At 40.1% G+C, this 25,190-nt stretch overlaps 1 protein-coding gene across 1 annotated transcript; it reads left to right on the top strand.

Annotated features, from left to right (window-relative positions):
• Positions 1–5: 5 nt before the first annotated feature.
• ABHD3 (abhydrolase domain containing 3, phospholipase) lies at positions 6–24,567 on the top strand. The gene is made up of 9 exons (XM_039548981.1): positions 6–297; positions 1,844–2,007; positions 4,629–4,811; positions 6,512–6,557; positions 9,394–9,506; positions 13,306–13,479; positions 14,119–14,167; positions 14,252–14,417; positions 22,465–24,567. The coding sequence occupies exons 1-9, from the start codon at positions 151–153 to the stop codon at positions 22,641–22,643; spliced, it is 1,221 nt and encodes a 406-aa protein (XP_039404915.1). The 5' UTR covers positions 6–150; the 3' UTR covers positions 22,644–24,567.
• Positions 24,568–25,190: the final 623 nt, after the last annotated feature.

Genomic DNA, 25,190 nt, shown 5'->3' with positions numbered 1-25,190 from the left:
AGCGGGCCGCGGGCAGCGGCAGCGGGAGGCGGGCGCCAGCTCCTCCTTCTCCTCTTCCTCCCCTTCCTCCTTCGGCCCCGGGGTGGGCTTGCCCGCGGCAGCCGGGGTGTGGGGCCGTGCCGTGCCGTGCCGTGCCGTCCCCCGTGTGCGATGGACTGGCAGGTGCTGACCAGGGAGCTCTCCCTCTATCTGGAGAGCCAGGTCCGCGTGGGGTTCTTCGGCTCCGGCGTGGGCTTGTCCCTGGTGCTGGGTTTCGGCGTCGCCTACGCCTGCTACTACCTCAACAGCATCGCCAAGGTGAGCGGGAGGGCGGCGGGGCGGGCGGGCTCCGCAGGTGTCCCGCCGATGGGGACAGTCCCGAAGGTCACCGCGACCCACCGCCCGTAGGCGAGGGGATCGCACCTGGAATGGCTGGGGGGGCAGGGCTCTGCAGCCGCCTTGTCCTCTCTCATCCCTTGTCCGTCCCCCTGGAGGTGCGGCTCAGGGGTCCCGGCCGGCCGACAGCCCGCTCGAACCCCACACGGGCCCGGCAGCGCAGCCTCCCCCGCCCGCCGGGGCTGCGTCTTCCGCGGGGGCCGCGGTGACCCCCGGAGGCCACTGGCCTGCGGTGAGGGAGGGCTCCCCTGGTCGTCCCCGGTCTGGGAGGGGAAGGGGCTCTGGCCTCGGCAGTCCCCAAAATGCAGTTATACCAGTTGGAGAGCTTGGCTGGGTGCCATGGTTTGGAAAGGGAGGTTAGGAGACCGTCCTCCACAGTACCAACCCGACCTACTTGGTTTACTAGCAGGGCAGGTGATAAAGTAGTTTTGCTGTCTTTGTGTCCCTGTCGGTACCATCCTAAGTACCTCTGAAGGCACAATGGCAGTGTTTTGGGTGCTGGAGCACTCTTGGGTACTCCTCGTCAGCAGTGGTTTTAGAGATAAATTAGGCAGTCGCAAATTACTTGGATACGGTGAGCCTGATGCGATCTGAAGTGGCCCGTGGTGAGAGCGCCTCGTTGAATGCGTAATCAACTGAAATACGCATATCAAAAGGTTTTTGACTGTTGAGGACCTGAGTGTTGCCACAGTCCTTCAGAGAACCGCTGGGAACATAGACTTCCTCTTCATGGAGAAGAGGGTACTTGATTTTGATTTTGGTCAGAGGAGAAAAACGAAGGGAGGATGTGCCATTACAGCTGTTTATGTGGAATGGTTTCCCTCAAAGCATCTGTTATTGTCCTATTAATGCTTGCATGTTGGGGAGTCACTGTGACAGAGAGGTATAAGAAATATAGTTGCTAAAACATGCAGTGTTTGGTATACAGGGAGTACACCGTGTTAATTGGTGTACAAATGGAAACTGTAAGCAAATTGTCTGCATGCAGAGTATTATTAGAGATGAGGAACCGATGCACTTGTGTAGTGTAGTAGAATGAGATGGGAGGAGAAGTGTCCTACCATGTTAAAAAAGGTACTACGGGTGCACGGCCAAAGTGCATGCACAGATTAAGTGCCATTTCTGTGTAGTCCAAGAAAACAGACTTGGAGAAATCTTTCTTGCCTACTTAATTTGTCTGTGAAGATAAAATGCTGGTAAAAGTAGAGCTAGATCAGTATGTTATTAGAAGTAGGTAAGGAATCCATTATGCTTAATGGGTTTCACTTTTCACTTGGGCATTTTGGCATTTTGTTTGGTTTTCATTTACTTATCTCTGTACCATGAAAGGTAAAAGCATTGCAAATGATTATATGAAATAAACTAGTTCACTGAGAGAGGATTTAAATAAGCTTTCATTTCTTTCTTTCTTTGTTTTTTAGTTTGTTTTATAAGAATGCCCATGTCTGATTGTAGTCTCTTTTCCTAGAAACCCCAGCTGGTGGCAAGCAATGACCGTTTCTGCCGCTTTCTCGAGGAATATTGCCCCGTTGTGACAGAAACTTACTATCCCACGATTTGGTGCTGGGAAGGTCGGGTACAGACGCTCCTGCGTCCCTTTATCACATCTAGACCCCAAGTACAGTACAGGAAGTAAGTGCCTTTATTCTGGAAAGTGATTGATTTGATACCCAGCTGTTCCCTTATTCTGACTGTGTCGCACCCACTGTCATTGCTCAACTTTGTGCCTGGTTTATTTTTGTTGCTTTATGCCCACCTTTATGACTTTGTCCACAGACTTGGAACCGTCTTCATCATGGATTCAATATGAAGTAGGTTTGAAAGGTCAGTGTTCCCAAATGGCCCTATTTTAGCTCAGAGAGTTTTGCAGCACTGAAATATGGGTGACAATATAGGAAGTGATGTAGTTATATATGTTCACAGGATTACACAGTGGGTGAGGTCATAAAAGATCTCTGGAGGTCACCTAGTCCAACTCCCCCGCTCAAGCAGGGTCACCCAGAGCCAGTTGCCCCCGATCATGTCCAAATGGCTTTTGGATTTCCATAAAGATGGTGACTGCACAATACACTTGGACAAATTGTGCCAGTGCTCGGTCACTCTCACATTGAAAATGTGTTTTCTTACATACAGAGGGAACCTCCTGTGTTTCAGGTTGGGCCCATTGCCTCTCTTTCTGTCAATGGGCACCACTTAAAGGAGCCCGGCTCCATCCTCTTTGCAGCCTCCCTTCAGGTATGTAAACACATTGCTAAGTTCCCCCTTGGCCTTTTCTTCTTCAGGCTGAGCAGTCCCAGCTGTGCCAGCCTTTTCTCATAGGAGATAGGCTCCAGTTTGTTTGTCATCTTTGTGGCCCTTTGCTGGATTCTCTCCAATATGTCCAGGTCTTCCTTGGACTGGGGAGCCCAGAGCTGGACTCAGGACTACAGGTGTGGCCACACCAGTGCTCCATAGAGGGGCAGGATCATCTCCCTTGATCTGCTGGCTACACTCCTCCTAAGCCTCCACAGCCTCCAGACTCTTGGCCTTCTTTCCTGCAAGAGCGCATTACTGGCTCATGTTCAACATGGTGTCCACCAGGACCCTCGGGTCCTTTTCTGCCAAGCTGTTTTCCAGATGGTCAGCCTCTACTGGTACATGGGCTTGTTCCTTCCCAGGCACAGGACTTTGCACTTCTGCTCATTGATCTTCCTGAAGTTCCTGTCAGCCCATTTCTGCAGCCTGTTGAGGTCCCTCTGGATGGCAGCACAATTACTTGGCGTATCAAATGTTCCGGTGTTCAAATGCCATAGTTTTGCCAAGGTCATGCAGTCACTGTGTCTGTCCATTAAACCAACATGTCCTACCTTAACTGTAGCATGGCCACATTCAGCCTTGTTTTGAATATACAGAACTTCTGGGATTTTCAGAGTAACTTTTATCTGTGGAGTTTGTGTTGTGTTTTTTCATGCTGAAATTCTAAGATGGGAAAAAACCCCTTGTATTTATTGTTTGTCCTCAGCTGATCTCTTTCACACAGAAATGAGACTTAGTCTGGCAAATGAGGCATTTGGCACAAGACCTAAGGAGAAGGACTTTTATGCGCCGGAACCTGGATGCAACACAAGTTGTTTCAGCTCTGCTTGCATGGTAGAATAGATTTAGCATTTAGCAGCTTCCCTTAGTTTTAGTAACTAGGAAACATTTCAGTGGTATGGCCATGTCCACTTTTTCTAGTCCTTGTACACTTTTATTTCAAGGGTTTTGAGAGAAGAAACATAGTTCCATGGGGCAGTGCTTATTTTGTACCATTTGAGATTGTGTTGGCAGTACTCACTAGCATTGCATTTACTTCCCATTACGGAAAAAGGGCAAAGCTGAGCTAATGAGTCCAACGAGGGTGGTCACCCTTAAAATCTGGAGTAGTCACTACCAAGAATTTCAAAAGAAAAATCAAATGCAAGGTAGGCTTGCATTCTGGTAGTTTCTAGACCAACTCTCTCAAACCATTCAAATACATATTTGTTAGCTTTTATCGACATGTTTGCCTATCTCTTCTCCATTTGGATAACTACTTCACTAAATTGTGAAAGTAAAGTAGCACTTTAACTGTTCAAATTTCCCAGAAGTGGGAAGATGTTGTACATTTCTAAAAAAAAGAATGAAACTTTTTTGTCATTGTTTAATGCATACTTAGCTTATTGAGATATTATAATATTTGTTGCATTGTTAAGATATATTCTGTAAGAATGCATTCTAGCTCAGTTTGTAAAGATCTGGGGTGAAAGATGCAGTAGTGTGTGTCTGTGTTCTGCATGTTTAAAACATAACAATCCATTATACACTTTGCTTCTTTGGATGAAGAGGAAAAAAAAATGTGATAAATGTTTATTGCATTACCCAGTGTGCTATCAAAAGATTCTCAGATGATTCAAAGGAAATCTGCAGTACACAAAAATGCCTGTATAAAACACAAGGCAGTGCCAAAAATCACATTAGTTACAAGCTTCCAGTACATCAGCAGCAATTTATGAAAGGCCGTGTCTTCATTTACTGTGAATGGGAATTACTCCGCAAATTGACTGTTCTAACTCTTGTCAGCTGTAGGTGTGACTCTTTCTGAATGCAGACATGCCTAGTCAGGTGGCACTTTGTGAGTATTAAAACATAATGAGAAATGCAGAATTCATACCTGGTAATGTGTAGACTGCAAGCACTCTCAATAGCGTGTATTTTTGAATTTAATCAGTGTTGTATTAAAATGTACCTTTCAGTGAGCTCATTAAAACAGCAGATGGAGGACAGATTTCGTTGGATTGGTTTGATAATAATGACAGCTCGTATTATCCGGATGCCAGCACAAGACCCACTGTCCTGTTATTGCCTGGCCTGACAGGAACAAGCAAGGAATCCTACATTCTTCATATGATCCATCAAAGTGAAACACTGGGATACAGGTACTGTTGTATTTCATTGCTATTCATTTTGCTGCTTCTGGTAGGATCCATATCAGTATCTTTATGTATCAGATGCTTTCCTAAGGCAAACGAGATCTGAATACAGTAGTTTGTGTAAGAAAGTGTTATTAGTAATAATAATCATAATGGAATTATGTAACAGGCAGTACATTTGGAAGGGCTGTTTTAATACCTACAGATGTACCCCAGAGCTTGCAGGGAAAGCCAGATAAGTCTGCATAGGGCTTTGCTGCTGCTTCATAAGTTACTATATCAGTATTTGTGTTAACCTTTACACTTTCTAGAGAAAGCGTTTGTATTCAGCTCCAAGTCGTGTGGATGGGTTGCTGGCAGTAGGCCTTGGAGGAGGTCAGCTTCTGAATGCCAAAATTGCTTGATTCAGCAGCCTCAGATTCCTGGGTGCAGAAAGGAGAGCTAGCCTTCTTTTACTGGTGGTGTTTAAGGGGGTCTGTCACCTCTTCATTGTCACTGTGTAATTTAGTTTCATTCTTAAGGCTTCTGGTCAGTTGGGTAACATAAGTGGATTATTCGATGAGTAGACTCCTTTATGTAACCATATTGCTGCTGCTGCACATTAAAATAAATTGTCATTGTTCCAGGATCTCTATTTGGAATATTATGTTTTGTCTTTGCAGATTGGCTTCCGGTACTGACTCTAATAAGTTCTTCAAATATGGATATATTAGCTTTTATCTACATGTTTGGCTATCTCCTCTCTACTTGGATAACTACTTTATTAATTTATGGAAGTAAAGCAGCACTTTAACAAAGTACTTTTTAAATCACTTTAAAATTTACCAATAAGAAATATCAGAGGAAAGCCCTGAAATCAACAACGTGTTACTATTAATTTTTAAAGTATTCCTGAAAGTAATATCTGCATTTGATCACCTAAGAGAAGAAGGTAGAACGTTAAAAAGGGGAGCTTTAGGTCAGATTTCAAGAAAATGCTATAATTTTGTTTTTAAATAGCAACATTTGAGAAAAATACCAAATAAGTATTCTTTCATGCCTTTAACCCATCTAACTATGTATATTATTTTAAAAAATTATTTCAGTGAGATGGTAGAAGAGTAATAGAAAAGTAGTATTTCTTAAGAAAGTATTGATTCTTAAATCATGGTAATACTGCTAGAAGATTCAGAGACTCCCACCAACAGAGAGAGACCAGAAACTTCTGCTGTACCAGACAAAAAAAACCCACATTCCCAAGAACCTGCAAATTAGATCCAGCTGTCATTATAATTTTGACTTGGCTCATTTCTTCCAATTTAATAGAATTATGTAGCTTTGGGGGATGTCTACACACGGATCTCTGACGTTCTTTTTTCAGAGCACAGCTTTAGGCTCAGCCCTTCACTGGCAGAGCTCATGGCAGAGTGCAGGCAGGGCATGTCTGTACCATCTTCAGCTAAACCTTGGGGCTCTCACCCTGCAGTCTGACCTCAACAAATCACGGAGCTCAGACAGTCCCACTGACATCAGTGAACTCCATTTTGGTATAAAGCTTGTTCCACACTGGTCAGCCTCTAGGATCTGTAGGTCTGTAAATATTTATGTGCTGAGCTTATTCATAGAAGTGGCTCACATTTCTTCATGCATTTTCATTTTTTGGTGTATTTATCTCTTTTGGTGAATTTAACAATGTGTACAATTGAATTTACTGTCTCAATTTTTAGATGCGTGGTTTTTAACAATCGGGGAATTGCTGGCGAGGAGCTTTTGGTAAGGATGACTTCTAAGATAAACATCTCTCACTTATAAGTGGTAATTATGAAATCATTTGTGCCTGTTTGTACAGTTGGATTAAATGAGAGAAACTCAGAGCATGGGTTGAAAATGCAGAGAAGAGAATTCAGCCATCTGGTAGATCGATCATGTGCCAATATTAATTTTTTTATTTTGAAACCCTAGAGGGTCAGCTGGTCAACACATGATTTTTTCTGAACATTTCAGTTTAGGAAATTATTCAATTATTAATATCTGTAACATTAAAATGAACAATCCTTACACTTTTCTGTCCAAAAATACTGCAGTATCTAAAATGTGCAAATCTCTGTTCAGTCAATGCAATTTTCTCCCATTGATTTAACATACATATCCAAATACAATCCAGTGTAATTTTTTCCCAGTTTAAAATGTATTTGATATGGTTAAAAAGGTGTGACATTAAAATTGATCCATACTGCATGCTAGTGAATTAATGAACTAGATTTATATGGGTGGCTGTATCCTAAAAGTTAAATGTGTTCTTGTATTTTTCTCAACAATTCTGACACAAACTCAGCTACAGAGGACATTTTTTTGGGACAGACATATCATGTTAGCTTAGCAATAACTGGCCATTCCTCAGATGAAAAAATCTTGAAGCTAAATGTTTTCTGCAGCTAGGGACAAGGCATGATGAAATATTGCTGAATAAGCTTTGTTTTTTCATATGCGTTTTGTTGACAGTTCTGCAGCTGGAATGAATGTGCATAATACTCAGTATTGTTTTGCATTTTTTTAATCCCCTGGTTTCAAACTTTAAAAAGCTCAGAATGTTTTCCCATAATCAGATAAAGCATTTCAATGCAAATATTGCCATGTTAAGAGTAGTTTTCTGCATACTTTTGGAGATGGATCTACAAAGCAGTTTTGCGACACACAAAGTCCTTATTGATGAATTTCTGAATCATTAAGAGAAAAGATCCCTTGTTTGGATACATTGTGTGTATTTTACTGTAATCGGATTTACATCTTTAAGCTTTATAAGTTCTTGTGGTGCAGCAAACTAGCTGAAATTACCACATTTTCTGCAAAGAGGTTTCAACATTTTAGTATAAAATCCCTAGTTAATGAGTCTGAAGCATAGTTAGGCACCACAGTAGAAATTAGTTATGTAAGCAGTTCTTTTTCTAGTCACTTTAAAGACAGATTCAAATTTACAATGCATAATAGTTGTTTAAAGAATACTGTTCCCATTGATTATTGAAAGTTATTGTGAATTATTGCTATGGAATAATCAAATATTATATTGACCACAGCCAATGTGAGCCAAGACGGTGTTTTAAAAGATCTTCATACAAAGCGCAGATAGCTAAATGTTAAACTGTCCAGAATTAACTGAATTTAAAATGCAAGATAAATCTCTAGCTATATAAACTTTAATCAAATACACTTAGAATGCATTAGATCCTAGCTACCAAAAATAATTATTTTTCCTTGTAAAGTTGACAATTTAATTAAAATAAAACACATTCACAATGTTTGTAATTAGTAAGATGTAAAACAGTGAAGAGTGATTCATGCAGATGTGAACTGGAAATGCAACATAAATGGAAATTAAAAATGTCTTCAGTTTTAATTATCTAGATTTAGCTTTTCTTTCCATTTCTTAATCTTTGGCATCAACATTTCAATATTCTTGTTAAATGTATTTTAACTAATTAGTTTAATGTAATTAAATTTGTTAAAATCACCCACAAATTGCCAGGCAGTTTAACTGAAAGCAATTTAAAAAAAAACACCCTTGAAATCCGTCATTGCTTCAGGCAACAGATAAGTTCCATTAACTCACAGTTATGTATTTTTATATTTAGTTTTAATGTTTTACTGAATTTTGGCAGTTCAGTCAGTACCTGTAGTTAAGTCCAAGTCACTAACATGTTAGTAGCAACTCTAAAGTTAAAAACTTCATTTTGCTGTAGATGAGATCTGGACAACACCATTAGAAAAAAACCTTACATTATTGTGATTCTTACGGTGCCTAGATGGACTTGTCTCCCTCATACTGCTCCAGATAGTCCCTCAGGTTGGATTATGTGACCTATTCCAGGTGTCTCTGCAGGGGAGGCTCAAAAGCTGTGCCTATCCTTCAATAGCAGGGAAGTGGTTAACCGAATCTTACCCAAGGGGTTACTCAATCTGATGCCAGTGGAAGTCATTCCAAGCCTCGATTCAGGATTTAAAGAGACAGCAGTGATGGATAAAGAAGGGCTAATATATGTTTCGTTGCTTTAGTTAATAGAATACTTTACTAAATTAGGTAAATGACACTGGGGAATTTATTTATCTGTTTATTTTGTTTTGTTGTATGTAGAATCTAAATATGGGTTAGTTTTCAAATGCTGGCTGACAGAACTTGAAATCTAATGCTTTCTTTTGCATTTGAATGTGGGTGAATATAGTAAAATTGTTGTTTTAACTTCCCTTTCTGTAAATCACAGCCTTTATAATATGTTTCTATTTCCTTGGGATATTTTAAAAATATCAGTGTCTATCTAGTTCTGATCTAGTTCTGTCTAGTTTAGCACATTTTTCTCTGTTCAGATTGAATGACCTGGAGGTTGCAGATACTGAAGATACCTGTCACCTCTTTTATTTTGTAATGATAACAAGTATAACTCCTTCCTTCACCTCCTTGTGAAACACTCTGGATTTATATTTGCCATTTAGTGAAGCTTCACAATAAATGCTAAATTTATCTTCTTATATAATGATCCACTGTTCAGTTTGCTTTGTCCTTAAAGGATAATACAAAAGCTTATGATGGCATTTTTTCCCTCTTGACTCCTTACAGACACCAAGGACTTACTGTGCAGCTAACACAGAGGATTTAGAGGCTGTTATTCATTATGTGCACAGCTTGCACCCCTCAGCTCCATTCATGGCAGCAGGTGTTTCTATGGGCGGGTAAGGTTGTGTAACACAAGTCTCAGCTTAACTGTGGTCATAAAATAAGACTGATGTAGCCTGATTGTAAATTATTACTCTGGAATACTTGCATTACTAACTGAGCTGCAAGCAAGCTGGGTTTCTCTCCAAGAGTTAATATGAAGAAGACTTTTAGAAACTTCATATCTTGGAGGCTATTTCGTCTGTGTCAGGGAAGGTAGAAATTGGCTAACATTTAAAAATTGGGGGGGGAGGTAGAGGAAGACAGGAAACTGTGACAGGCAGATGGACAGCCAAACAGGTAGGCAATACGGTCTTTGGAAAGTATGGAGGCTGCCTTTGGAACAGAGGGATATAAAATAGAATCTTGAGCTAATACACCATGTTTCATAGCAACCTCTGGCAATAACAAGATTTGTCTTCACTCTGTTTGCGTTCTGCAGTGTGTGGGTAGGTTAGGCTGGAAGAGGTGTGGATATCTGCTCTGTCTGGCTCAGAAGCAAGAAGTAGTATTGTTGCTCAAACCAGTATGGGTTGGTACAGCATGTGGTATTAAGACTTGCTGTGTCCTGGCTTCTCTCCAGAAAGCACAGCTAGAACAGACAATGATAGCACAGTTTCTTAGGAAAAAAAATCACTGTTAGAAGCTAGCAGAAATGTTCCAGCAGCCTCTTTAACAAAAATCGTAGCAGAGGAGAATTTTCCTTAGAAATACTGCAGACACAGTGGTAAATTCCTGAGACTTCCCTTTTCTCTGATAAATTGGGGCGGGGGGGGCAGATATAGCCCATATATATTGATATTAATATATATTACTATATATTGACATTAATCTATCAGTGACATGTAGAAGCTTTGAGATATATATTTGTTCAAGCAATAGAGTTATTGATAATGAAATAAATAATTAACTTTGAAGCTTTTCAAATCAGGCCAGTCCTTTTCCATTCACGTTGCTGCAGCCTTTCAAAAGTGATAGACAGTTGTCTGATGATGACATTGGCTGCCTCCTTCTGGAGCTTTGGTGCACTTCACCTGGTCCCACTGTCATGTCTGTGCCCAGTTTGCATAACTGGGCCCTAATTTGGACCCTAATTTGATCTTCTGCTGCCATTGTCCCAAACTCTGCCACTAGGCAAAGGGACTGGGTAGGCCTGAGAACAGACCTCAGCAGTAAAGACAGGGAAGACTGCTTTTTTGCAAATCTTTAGTCACTAGGTTCCCTGTTCTGTTGAAGAGTGGTTCCAAGAGGGAAAAAGGCTGGTCGGCCTAACTTCAGTTCTTTGGGAAGATCCTCTGGGAGCTATTTCCAGGCATATGGGGAATAAGAAGGTGACTGTTTTCATCAAGGGCGAAACATACCAAGGTGATCTGATTGCCTTCTATGATGAGATGACTGACTTCACTGATGAGGGGAAAAAAGAGGATGTTGTTTGTTCTGAGGATGTTGTTTGTTCTGAGTCTTTCTTCGTACCAAAAGACTTAGAGAAGCCTTTCTTGCTGCAGAAACCTTTCTCTTGTTGTCCTGTACATCCCTTGCTTGTTCCAGCTCCAGCTGAGCCTCAGTTTTCCTAACTGCATCCCTGCATTCTTGGGCAATGACTGTTTCTCCCAGGCAGACCACCCCTCGTCTACCTTAAGGATACTTCCTCCTTGAAATTGCTCAGAAGGGTTTTTTTTCTCCATGTGATCTTCTGCCTCTCTTGCTCAACTTCCTGCATATCAGAATGTATCACACATGTGCTTTATGTTTGGTTATCCTTAAAGTCAAACAGGTCTCCCAGATCCCTTTGCTCATCAGGGCCATCTCATGTGGCATCCTGCAAACCAGATCCCTAAGCAAATGAAAGCCAACTCTCCAGAGTTGTAATTCTGCTGCTTACCTTACCCACTTACTTTTGACCTTAAAAATCCACCACTGAATAATCTCAGTGGCCAAGACTGTTCTGCATCTTCTCGTACCTGACGGGTTCTTCCTTACGTATGAATAGCAGACCCATAGAATATTTTTCCTATTTAGGTCCTTGATTGTGTATCAAAATATTGTCCTCTACTCTCCAGAAATCTGGCCTGCTTGTGCCTTGCTGCAGCAGTTGATGCCAGGATGGCTACAATTCCCTGTGCCTGGCAATTATGAAGGGCTGAAGGTGTGGTAGAAGCTGGCAAATCTGTGACTGGTACAAAAGGCCAGATCAGCCCTTAGTGTCATTTCTGTCCTTGGCTTAACCTAGTTAAGGTATCCAAAATACTGGCAAAGTCTGTTAGTATGGCACAGGGAATCTGTGTTGTGTTCCTAGCTTATATCTCACCAGCACCGCTGGGCAATTTTAGGCAAGGTGTTCCACCTTCCCCCTCCAATATGTTTTTAAAATCCTGAACCAAAACCAGAAAGCATATGCTTAATTGTACAGAAAACCAGAATAGTCTCTAATCATCTACATGAGAACTGTTTCCACACTTCAAAATTAATTGGAGCACCGCATGTTTAAAATTTAGCAGGAGCAAAGATGTCACAAGGGACATACTGCAAAAATCATCCACTTGTCTTAATCTTACAGGAGTTTTTATCATCTGTTGCTTTTCAGAATTTTCTGAATAGCCAGATAATCTTTATAAGACATATTTGCCCCAGTTAAGAATTAAAATAGTAGAACAGGTGGTCTTTCATTTACATTTACTTGTCTGTGATGTGAATGTCTATCTTCAGTAGGTATTATTTTGGAAGGGACTTTATTTTGCAGCATCAAGATTCCTAAGCCTTCTCTCTACTACATACACTCTGTGAATTCTGTTAGAGAAGTGCTTCTTCTATTACTGCAATTTTTTTTTGGTTGGTTTATTGGACTGCTGTTCTATGATCTGGTAGGTAGTGCAGAGGGATAAAGTCTCTGTGGTAGCAGGCTGGCTCATAATGCCTTTGCTAAAGGTTGCTGTCTCCTGAAGTACAATAGACGAAGCCAAGATACAGTGTGGCAATCCAGGGAGTTATATTAACATTACTAATTAATTGTAGTGTTTTGTGTTAAAGACTTGGTATTAAAATGCTCTTTGTAAACTTTGAGGTCTCAGGCAGTAAAGTAAGACTTAGAGCTTTTCTGTCAGTATTTTTATTTTACTCTATTCCTGCTATTTTATTTTTTCTACATTTGAAGGGTAGATGCTTGTGAACTCCCCCTTTTTGCAACTCAAGTATACATTAGCAGTAGAGACTATAAGCTGCAATTGGTCAGAAAGACCATTTATTTGGGTCACAAGTTTGTTTCTGTAGTTTTATTCATTATCCAAGACTTCATTCTTCACATACTTCGTGTTAAAGAACAGCTGTGTTCTTTCATGTGTGTGAGGTGAGGTAATGGCACTACCTTAATCTCAGAAGACTTCATAGTGAGGCAGGTGTGCCAGGGGCAGCTTGCATTTGTCAGGCACGCTGATCAGATTTATCACATCAGGAAGACCAAGAGCTTGTAAGACGGTAAAAGTTACTAACACTTGGGAATACCTGTTCCATGAGTAAGAATCACTTGACTTTTCCCTCCCTTTAGTGATCTAAGTAAGACTAGTACATCTCTGTTTCTAAATGCACTCCTACTCACACCCTACACAGCACACCCTGTTCGTCTCTGATAGTAGAGAGAGCAAGTAAACTTCATGAGTCATATGTTGATTATGTGACTATCTTCTAGGTGTACTAGGCACAACTGTCGGACTCATATGAGAAACTACTGAAAAACAGACAAAAACATGGCTGACTGTTCTATTTACTCTAAATTGAAGCAAACAGTTTGATAGTATATATGTTTCTGTTTTTCATTTGTAGCATGCTTCTTTTAAATTACCTGGGCAAAACTGGCACAGACACTCCTTTAATGGCAGCTGCAATTTTCTCTGCGGGTTGGAATGTTTTTGAATCTGTAGAATCTCTGGAGAAGCCACTAAACTGGCTTCTTTTCAACTATTACTTGACCACTTGTCTACAATCCTCTATCAGCAGGTGAGTTGCCTTCAGAACTATTTAGCAGGTGGAAGGATGTTAACATGAGATCCACAGCAGGTATAAAAATATTGGCAAAATTAATGCTGTAACAACTCTAGTTGTTCTTTGTGAATTATTTGGTAAGTTTTGAAATCAAAGGGGTCTTTTCAAGAAAGTTTGTCATCAATATGACTTTATCTGCTGCTCAAGGGACTCGCAACAAGCCCAGTGTTCTGTATTTATGGATGAAGTAAATGGATTTTTAAAACTTTTAGACTTGCACATACTGACTTTGAGTAGATTTCTATATATAATAATTGTTTTAAGTTGGTGTTGACTGCAAAAGCACGGAAAAGCCTAGCTCATCCTTGACTTTATAAAACCAGACTGTATTTTGTATTCCCAAATATTAAGTTCTTTTATGTTTGGCATCTTTCTCGTGGCTTATGCAGATTTTTACCATATTTCTGGATGTGCCAACATATAGATGAACAATTATTCTGTTCTCGGATTCCAGACAGATTTTTAATATGACAGAAAATTAAAAGCAAGCATGTTAGACAGTTACTTCTGTAAATGTATCTGTAAAGCAGAGAACTCCTATGTTTGTTTAGACAACAAAAAAACAAGCCCTGATTTTTCTATCCTTCTTTATAGGCATCGACAAATGTTGGAGAAATTATTTGATATGGATCTTGTGATGAAGGTATGTGAAAATGTTACATCTGCTTGAGCTGGATGCTGTTTTCCAAATGCTGACATAGTTCCCTATTTGAATTCTGTACTTCAGGCTAGAACTGTTAGAGAATTTGATAAACAGTTCACTTCAGTCATGTTTGGCTACCGTTCAATTGATGATTACTATGAAGATGCTAGCCCATGTCGCAAGCTGAAGTCAGTAGGAATTCCAGTGTTATGTCTAAACTCTGTGGATGATGTTTTCTCACCAGCTCATGGTAAGTTTAGGCTTTTTAAAATGTATTTGTCTGTATATGCAGTCATTAAGACAAACTACATAGGTTTGAGAATAAACTCAGACCTATGTGTAGAAGTGTATTTAAATGTTACTTGCTGTAGGATCAAAATTCCATGGAGGGATCAGTCTTGCAGTTAAGTTTAAGACACATATAAAGCAGATGATGATGGAGAGATTTGATTAATACAGAAGTATTAAAAGAATGCAGAAGTATATGGGGTGGCCTCATTAGGGATTAGTGGAGTCTTTACAGTCAAAAGAAAGAAATACGCACATTTAGGGTATGAGTTACCTCACTGTAAGGAAGATACCAGATGTAGTGCCCTCTCAGAAGCACCTGTTTCTGTTCACCAAGTATGAAGAGAACCCACAAAAAAAGGAACTTGGATTCAGATGTTTGGATATAGACATTCAGAATTCAAACTAGAAACAAGTAGGGTTTTTTTACTGCCATTCTTTAAGGCCCTACAAAGAATGTTTGGGAGCTGCTTATGTTTGAGATGATTTGAAATCCTGATCTGTTGATCTCAGTGCCACCTCCAGTGCCTGTAAATTAAAAGTAAGAAAAAATCAAAGTTAGATTAGTTACATATAATCATGTAGGCCAAAACCTAGGGCAGGGGAAGAGATACACACAAGGTGAGCTCTTAGAAGGAGGAACGTTGAAATTAATAAGGAGCAGCAGTATCAGCTAAGTAACAGGCTGAAAATTCTGTTTTCCATTTTCTTTCTGTTTCATGCTAAACCACATGATCATTATGAACATTTTGCTTTTCCTCTGAAGATCAAAACCCTGTTGCTAACTATCCTGAAAATATATGCTTGTTCCTGTGGTCTGTGTTTTCATTATAGTTTCTGAGAAGAGAAGGAGAACAAAAGCTAATGTAGAGGAAAACCACTAAAATGAACAGCTGGTTGAGGCAACAGTCTTCAGCAGTGAGCACCTGACACCTTTAAAAATGAAGTTTATACAACTGATTTATTTTAGGGAAGTTTTCTTCTGCCACCACAAGTGAAGTGAGATTCTTGCAGAATGAGTCATGAAACCAAAGTGAACAGGCAAACAGATTAGAACAACAAGCAGAAATTAAAGAATTGGAAGAGACTTTGTGTGCACAGTTTATCTGTGTGCAGATGTACAACACATACAGAAACATGCACACACATTACTATTTATAGTTCAAAGATCAGTTAGAGACAAATGTGACATGAAAAGGGCTGCTCCAGTAGAGTGCACTAGAAAAAGACAGTCTGATTTCTTCCTCTCTGGAACTAAAAGCATCCTGTGCTTTGCATGGACAATGTAAAGAGATGACAGACACCTAATATGAGGGGAAAAAATGGTCACTCTAGATTAGCCAAACTACCTATCCCCTACACTGGCCAAAACAGAGGCTTATAAAAGAAATAAGGTCTGAGTAAACACAGCAATATTATTCTAGAATACTGTATTAACCTTTAAAAAATTTGCAGTTCAAAGACTTTCTGAAACTGAGCTAATCCCTTTGTATTTACTAGCTTCTGTGGGACTTTTTTTTCCTTGAAATTGGACCCTGGACATGACTTTCCTCCTAGAACTGTAGGGAGGTCATCTGCTGTGCCATGTTTCTTTCACAGTAGCTGAGACAGGGAACAATGGCTTCACCTCTTTGTTTAGCACTAGCTTAACCACTTAGTTTGTGGTTTCTGCTCTAAAGTTAAGTAATAACTGTGGCAGGGTCTACCTAGTTAGCATAGTGACAGCAGCAGTAAACCAGTCAGTGTGCTTCACTCCCTGAAAGATTCGTTAACCTTTTCCAGCCTATTATGACTGGAACTGGGACATTTTTTAGCTAGATGAAAGCTAGTGCAGATACTCCATCCTCTTTTTACCTCCAGCTCTCAAGAGCCAGCCATTGATCTGACCCTATGACATTCAATCTGAACACAAGAAAACATTTTTTTTTACTGTGAGAGTGGTCAAATGCTGGCATAGTTTGTGTGGTCTCCATCTACTGAGATACTCACGATGTTACTGGACACAGCCCTGGAAGACCTGCTGTTGGTAACCCTGCCATTGCTGGACTAGATTATGTCAAGAGGTCTCTTACAGCCTCAGCAGTACTGTGATGTGTTGTTTGAGTACTCAAAAGATTGAGTCCCCTAGAGTACAGCTGTAGCAAATCTCTCCATCCTTGAAGCTGTTTTTAAAAAGTAACACAACTCTTTGTGAACAGTGGGATGGTTGGTTGTGTAAAATTAGGTATCAAAACTATTGTGACAATGCCTTAGAAGTCTTGAAGTGTATAGGGGGGCGAGGTAGAGCACCAGTACTTCTGAAACAAGAAGTGCTAAGTCTGTTGTAATGACTGTCAATTGTCTCTTGAAATTCTGACCCTAACCAGCCTTTCTCCATGAAGATATTTGGGTGGTTAGGCATTCATTTATTCCTTGTTCACAGAGTTAATGCTGTTAGCTGTAAACCCTTGTACTTGTGGAGACAAGTTTACCTCAGAAAGGGCAACCAGGACAACGTTGATTTACAGCTAACAGCACAACTCTGTTACATCTGTCTATCCTTGGCTCCTTTTTCACTTGTGCTGTGCACCCTCATTAGGAATGGTTGTGCTGGCAGGAGACACAGCACCCCAACTCGCAGCCTGGGATTTATGTCTGCTGCCATTAGTTACTGGAGTTCATTCATCTTCACATTTCTGCAAGCTGTTTTATGTTAGCAAACATAAAGGGCTGGTGTTACTCTTGGAGGTGACTTTATTCTGGCAACTGGCTTGGTTTTCTTGACTTAAAAATGTGTGGACACATGGAAGCCTGTGGCAACCAAGCAGTTTCCACTCACAACTGTATAATGGATTCAAAGCCACAAAATTCATACTCATCCAAACCCCAGCCTTTTATTGGCTTTGGGGACTGGTTATTTCATGCCTCACCTCTCCCAGTAATACCTACCAGCTTTTAAGCTACCTTCCAATTCTGTTGTAGATAGCTGTAGTTTCCAAGAGCTGGGAAACCAGCCTAGAAAACTCATCAGGGAGAGAGCTATGCCAGAATTCCTTTGTGTTTAAATAGTTTCCATAAAGCCAGGCACATCTATCTTCCAGTAACAGAGCTTGAGGGATGAAAAACCAAGTCTGTTTTGTCACTACACAATGAGGACCTAAAGAGACACTTCCCTTAAAAAGTGCAGATGCTGCCTCAGTTGCTTGTTGCCACCTGATCATTTCTTCTTACGTGCTTTTTGGTATGCTTTGTATTTCCCAGAAGTTATTTTTAAATATATTGTGAAAATGTGCCATTTGATCTCAATCCAGTATTAGGAAGAAGCAATCAATTTGCAGTCCTTCCTTAATGTTGCTGTTTAAAGTTCACAGAGCTTGGCAGCTGATGTATCTGTAGTTTAATTCTGGAATGCAATTCTCATATTGCATAATACTGACTAATGAAAACAAATGCTTTCTTCATTGCATGACACTTCTCTCACCATAACTAATTTAAACAAGCCACTGCTTCAGGAAATACGTAATAAAACCAAGTCAAGTCCTTGTATTTTTTAAATGTAAAAAATAAATCAGGAAAATGGGGTGTTAGCATTCATTATCACTGCCACATTTAACTTTTCATCAGAAGTGGCATATTTCTCTGAAGAGACTTTAAGCAGGGTATTAGGCATCTGACTTAAATTTCACTATACTAATGCTTAGCTAATTGCTGCTGGTGAGCATTGTGCCCGAGCTGGAAGCCTGCCCTTGGAGCTAGGTACCATGCCAGTTCCTTCCTGATCCACTGTGACAAATAAGTGCATGTCTGAAGCTCAGTTATATATATTGTATTGAACTCTCTGAAGCTTTTCTGTCCCCCTGAATCCAAACTTCGAGTAATTGCTCTTAGGTGTTATTTTGCATCCTGTTATGTAAACAGCACAGTTGAATGAAGTTGTCAGGAGAGACCAAATGGCCAAAGAATAGCCAGACAGATAACAATTAGGTTAAAAGTTTAGGGAACAGAGAGAACTCAAGAAAACAATGGAATGTCTGACAGCAGTGACTTATCTATTTTTTTCTTTTGCTTTTTAAAAAAAGAATAACTTCTTTTTGGCAAAGAATGTACAACAAATTGGTTTTGAATGAAGTAATTCTGCATACAAGTATTTACATTGTGGTTCTGTGATCACAAATCACAGGTCTGTGCTTGCTGGATCAAACAGCAGTACAGATTGGGTCAATAAAAACTGAACTAGAAGGTTACATGTGGACAAAAATGAACCGTGGTATCTTTTGGCATGCCATCCTATCTCCTAGAATACATCACATCCGGTGCTCCATTCATTTGTCCTTTACATTGTAAAATTTGTTCTGTTGCATTGTGGTTTTATTTATTGGATGGCTAACAGTCCCTAGAAACAGCCTTGAGCAAAGTACCACACCACCGCCAAGCATCATTTGCATTTTGGCACTGAGGAGCAACACAACATATTCAATTCTCTTCCAAGAACCTGCAGAGCAAGAAACTCTGCTGGGGAGGAGTTACATGGACAAATGGGGGAAATTCAGGATGGGGAAGATGACATTTGTAAAGACCTGCATGTGGCTTGCACCTTACCAGGTGTGGAAAATAACCAGCATCCTAGTGCAGGACTGGTAAGCTTCTAGGAAAGAGCCACTGTAGCTGTTCCGAGGCAGGCAGCACATGGCACCCACTACAGTATTTCCAGCCAGTTTGGGAATGAATGACCACCAGCAAATTGATTTGGGAGCTATGATTACACTGGCAACCTCTGAATGACAGGTATGCAGAGGTCACAGGGACATTGGCCTGTAAGGGCTTCCCCAGCTAGGTTAACACAGTAGAGGAGACATTTATTATGATCTCCCTTTTAATCCCCCAGCAAAGCAGTTTCTTACAGGAAAGGACATTCTCCCTACACATTCGCACTAGTCTGCTGAAGTGAATGACTGTCATGTTTTTGCACGTTTTAGCTAGTGAAGAGGTATGTTCAGGCCAGTTAGCAGCTGATCCTGAATCGGTTAGGATTGGTGGAGTTCTCATGCCTGTCTCTGATTCTTGGAGGTCAAATCTGTCTCTCCTCACATATTCTTCCCCATACTCTTGCACAGGAGCCTATTTATTAGTCCCCTCAGAGGGGACTAAAAAATGACCAGGCAGACAGCTGCAGAATGGGTGTGGAAAGTGTGAAGCAGGCATGGGGTTTGTGTCTGATCTCCACTTCTCTCTTGGGATTCTGTTTGACATGGATCACAGGCTACTGGGGGGAAGAGGAACAGATCGCTTGGTACAGATAAGTAGCAAATTCCTATGCAGTCGGCAGAAGCTGACATGAATTGCAGCCACTCTCTGTACATGGCAATGTGTTCATCCACAGAATCCAAGAGAGGCAGATCAGAGACTGCTGAGCAGATTAACTCAGGCAAAACTCCAGACAAGCGCTTGCTGAGTCTGAAAATGATGCATGTGTTGGATTGCAAGAAATAACACATTGTTTTCTGCATCTCGTGTTCTCAGTGTGTGCTATTCCTCAGTCTAGGCTTCTACATCATTGACTTCTTAGTCTGGCCTCAGTACTGCTTTAAAAGGCCCAGATCCCGCATACAGTATTTTCAAATTTCCAACTGAACAAAGGAAAAGCCAAGGACTTCTTGCAGAGACTGTTAGAAGCACGGTTACTTCCTCCTAGTAAAGAATCAGAATCACTTAGTAAATGCTGGAAGCTATAAACTACTTAGATGCATGCAATTTTGAAAGGAGGGAAAGTGTGGAAGAAATGGATAGCACTGAGTAGCAAAGAACCTCCTATATTCGGCAAGAGAATCCCCATTGCCCTCTGGAGCTCAGTCTTTGCTCCCCCAGGGCATGGTCAGGTACCTCATGTTACAGGCAGGGAGCTTGTCACACACCTTCACAAAAGACACTAGCCCAGCTATGCAGGCGTTGGTCTTGCTTCCGTGCTGAGGCCCTGGAGTGGAACAGAGCATGTCGTTCAGGCACGGCTGGTAGGGACCTCTGTGGCACAGACTGCTCCCCTGGCTCCACAGGTCCAGTGCTTCTGCCCTGATCTATTTTAAGTTGCACAGCTGTTCACCACAGTCATTGCACTCAAGTTCTCCTGTGACTTGCTCTGGCTGGGGGTCATTTTTTGGCTAAGCAAAGAGCTACTCTGTGCTCTTACTATGGTTGCTGAAAATGAAGGCAAACCAGCATCTCAAGGACACAGCTATGAGTTTGCCAGCATCCAAGTGAAAGTAAGGAGCACATCTCTATGAAGAAGGTAGTAATATGCAGAGATAGGGACTATTCAAGGATAATGACCTTTGACATAGCAAATGTATAAAGGGGTAAAGGAACAGACTCCTAGAAATTGGAATGAGTGGAAGGTGTCTCTGAAGGAAGTGCAGTTAGAAAGGGATGTGAACAACTGAAGTCCCCCAAAACTGAACCTGATTCAAAAATACTTTAAAGTAAATGAGGAAGTAATATAACTCTTGTGAATGACTTGCTGCTTTGTGTTGTAGGGACAATGCATTTTTAGTTGAGCAGTGTATGACTTAAAATCAGCTTTATTGTCATAACCTTTTTTAGGTAACACAGTGAAACTACTACTACTCCTTTCTTTCGGGACAAAGTATTTTTCTTTTGCTGTTGCTTTTTCTGTCAATCCTGAATAATCAAAAATCTGTATGATTTTTTTTCCCATTTCATAAAGTTTCTTACTTGAAAACTGGAACTTTGAAAGGCATTCTTTACTGAAATAATGTATTGAGATTTCTGCTTGTTCAGAAGTATACCTGACATACCTAAAACTCCAGAGGAACTTGATTAAATAACTTAATTTTTATGGATCTGTAGTGTTTGCACTCTTGATAAAAAGCTGCACTGCTGTGTCAACCAGTTCAAATGATAACAGGGTCATCCCATCGCACCAAGTACCCTTTGTAAAGTCATATGCTTCCTCTGTGTCAGTCTATGCTAACTGACCTCTATTTTCCTTCACAAAGGGAACTGCCCAGGTGGTGGAATTGATTAAGCCACACATCTATGCAGTCAAAATAAGAGGCACTGAAGCCTGCCTCCTGCCTGTTTCCAGATCAGTGCATATCTCAAGTGTCATTCACTGATGCCTTTAAGCTAATTGTAGGCTGTTGCTGAAATGGCCCCCTCACTGAAGGCTCCATCTGACTGTGGCTGCCACTATTCATATGTTGGCATTAACATGGGGAACTGGGTTAGGGCGCTAATCAGATCAGGAAAACTAACCCAGCAAAAGAAAAATCCTTGTACTATCCAGTCTAATAATCTACATTCTAAAATAATTTCTAGCAGTCACTATTCAGTAGCGAACCACTAATCTCCTGGGTGGCACAGAACAGATTTCTTCGTCCTTGTAGAGTTATTTCCCCCTTCCTCTTTCTCTGTTTACCTTGTGTCTTAGATTATGAGCTCCTCAGGGCAAGAACCATCTCTCCCAGTGTGTTTGTATGGTGTGTCTAAACATGCAGGTGTAAATGTATGGCAGATCAGATAAAATGATAATCTTTTCTATTATCTGATAGGATATCTTACTGACCAAATCTTAACCCTGGCATTAAAGGTTCTGTGCTTGGAGTCTCGTACAATTGCAATTGAGGTCCCAGTTCCTCAGCTTTCCTAAAGGTGAATATTGCAGTAACAGTACAGGGTTGACTGTCCTTTTACTTACACTATTTATAGCAAATCCTAAGTATGCATTAACATGGGTGCTGTTCCATCAGTGTGACTGAAAGAAAGATGAAGCTGAAATTTTTACAGCAGCCACGGGGGAAAAAAAAAAAAAATCACACAGGTAAGGTGAGTTAATGATGAAGAGAAAAATGGCTTTTAATACAGCTGTAGTTCCAAACCCTGTAAGACATTTAAGCATCTATTAATGTTGTTCCTGTTTATTCATATATAATATGAGGAATGTTTATGAGAAATTACTCAATGGCTGGCATTTCATAGAAGCTTAAGGACTTAAAACGTTTTTCCACCCCTTTTAGCTATACCAGTAGAAACTGCCAAACAAAATGCAAACGTTGCTTTGGTTCTGACTTCATGCGGAGGCCATATCGGTTTTCTGGAAGGAATATGGCCAAGGAAGTGCACTTACATGGACAGAGTCTTCAAGCAGTTTGTGCAAGCTGTGTTTGAGCATGGAAATAAAATCTTCAGCATGTAGCTTTGGACCACTATTATAGCACAGTGGCACATTCTGACAAGGGCAGTTAAGCTTAGTGCACAGATTTTAACTCCTGTAAGCCAGCAAATGGATAAAGTCCATTACTACATGGAAAAATATTTTTGCCTAAGATTTTGTAGCAAGAAACTAAATATTATGTTGTCACTTTTATATTTATTTTTAATATGCCTTACTAAGAATGACCTTAAATGAAACAGTGTTCTGCATACATCAAATTGCACTTAACCAAAACTATCAAGTAGAGAGATTATAATTCCTCAGGATTTTAATTTAAACCAGTATGTATTTAGGAGACTTTATTTAGATGGCTTTTACTATTAGAATGGCAACACACAAAATAGCTTATATATTATCCTGTCACATATAGTACCAGTTGGCCCATTCCTCAGGGCACTGACGGTGAAAATCTTAAAATATGAAAACAAAAGGAGGGATCAAATAAAAGTACTGATTCTTCAAATAAGTCAAAAATTCAGCATGTTATTCCATAGCATTAGATTGATACCTGCTTTTGCTGTTCTGCCCTGAGAGTATCCAGATTTAGGGCTGGTTATTGTTTTTTAAACTATGTCAATGCCATACTTGTCTTACATGGTTATTTTTTAAAGAGCTAATTTACAGTGTTTACATATAACCAAAAGATTCCTTTTAAACAGTACTGTAATAACTTATGTAATTAAAAGACATTTTGCATTTTAGAGTTTATGTAAAACTGGGTGTTGTCACATAAGTAACACATACTTCATATAAATGGTAAACTCGGTGATTGAACCTGCTATGTTTATATTACCTTGCAAGAACATTTCAGCTTTAAAGAATAAATATTAGAGCATCAGGAAATTATTATATAATCTGCTTTAAACAAAAAAAAAAAAAAAAAAATTCAAACCTTTTATCTCTGCTATTGTTTCATATCATTTCTGAGAAGAATGGAACAAATTGTTTAAAGAAAGTTGGGATGGAGGTCAGAGCTGTGCCTCTGGTTTTTATATTTGATCATTTGTCAGCATTTTGGCAGTAGGTTGTCAAATCACTGAAGCCACTGCAAACCAACTTCTGCCCTAGCGGCTTACGAGTTGTGAGGGTGGCCAAGGCATCGCTGTTCTCCTGAGCCCTGACACAGAGTGACAGCCAGCGCGGGCCTTTGAGGAGAAAAGGACACTTGGACAGAATATCTTTTGAAACTGTTGGGAAGCCCTAATTTAGGGCATACTGAAATTTAAAACAGGCCCTTAAGCAGCATCTGTGGAGCTCCTACCTTTTGCTGATCACTGATTTGGGCCTAGCTGAATAAGAAGTCAGGAAAGATGCCTCTGCATTTTTATTTTTATCTTTGAGCGGGGTCAGTACAAGAAGAAAATGCAGCTAAAAAAAGCAAGTCAGGTCTTTTGTCTCAAGCAGTACGTGAACACTCCCCTTGCAAGGCATGTTTCCTAGTAACAGCAAAGGAAGAACAAAAATACTTTTTGTCTTTAGAAAAAGAAATTGGGACATGATATACGAAAGCAGTTTTGTAAGGTGGATGGTTGAATTAAGAAAATTAAAAAGTTCTTTCAAGTTTTGACTTTTCAAACAGTCACTTGCCCAAATAATGAACTCTAACTTATTTTTTCTCTGATAAGAAAAATTAGAAAAGTGACTTGCAAAAGGAAAATGAAATTTTGTGCATGCTACTACAATACAGAAAATCAGCATATTAGTAGGGTGCCTTATTTATTCTTGTATTCATTTCCAGGTTTTATGGTCATGCAAAAACAATGAGCAATAAACTGTATTTAGTGTTATATTTGTAAAATTGTTTAGGTGCAGTACTGTTCAAAACTCAGCATCAAGTATTAATAAAGATAAAACCACTTACATTAAATCACACCTTACTGTTTAAATAAAGTAATTAATGGCAGAATTTCTCTCTCTCTGCACGGTCTTACTTAATTTAGATCCAATACCTATACAAATCTCCATAGGACTTTTATCTTTAAAGCTACATTAAGCAAAAATCAGTAAAGTTGGGGTTTCCACCCCCTTCCCCCCCCCCCCCCCCCAAGATGTACAGTGTTTTTCCTTAGACCCCATCAGGGAAAATACATTGTTCAAACCATAGTGTGCAAGGTGGTAACAATCAAATTTTAATATGGATATCTTCAAGCTTTCCCAGTCAGATCTTCTGAAACAAAAAACACAGACACTTACCTCAGATCTTACAGGGTACACACAATCTAGAAACAAGTGCCATAAACATTTTTGCTGTGCAATAACTTTGTACCTCACACAGTTTCACAAGTAAGCCAAAGTCCACAATGTGCCCTCTATTCAAAACACTGTGAATTCACAGGGTCTTTATTTGGCTTTTCATGTGATCTGAGTATCCAGGCATCAACAGGGATATGTAATGCTGATGATGGAAGAAAGTTGTTAGTTATCAATGTACTCATTACTGGAAAGATGAAATAGAATGAAAATGAAATTCCAAGCCACAAGGGCTGCAGACACCTACCTCTTAAAGAAAACTTTCTTCCTAGTTCAGAA

The sequence above is a fragment of the Corvus cornix genome, chromosome 2, assembly GCF_000738735.6.
Source record: "Corvus cornix cornix isolate S_Up_H32 chromosome 2, ASM73873v5, whole genome shotgun sequence".
NCBI lineage: Eukaryota > Metazoa > Chordata > Aves > Passeriformes > Corvidae > Corvus > Corvus cornix.
This window is presented reverse-complemented; position numbering and strand designations above follow the sequence as displayed.

Excerpts from the sequence above, each read along its gene's own strand:
- ABHD3 (XM_039548981.1), top strand. The coding sequence starts at position 151 with ATGGACTGGCAGGTGCTGACCAGGGAGCTCTCCCTCTATCTGGAGAGC. Across the intron at positions 4,812-6,511 it reads AGTGAAACACTGGGATACAG|ATGCGTGGTTTTTAACAATC; the intron begins GTACTGTTGTAT and ends CTCAATTTTTAG. Across the intron at positions 9,507-13,305 it reads GCAGGTGTTTCTATGGGCGG|CATGCTTCTTTTAAATTACC; the intron begins GTAAGGTTGTGT and ends TTTCATTTGTAG.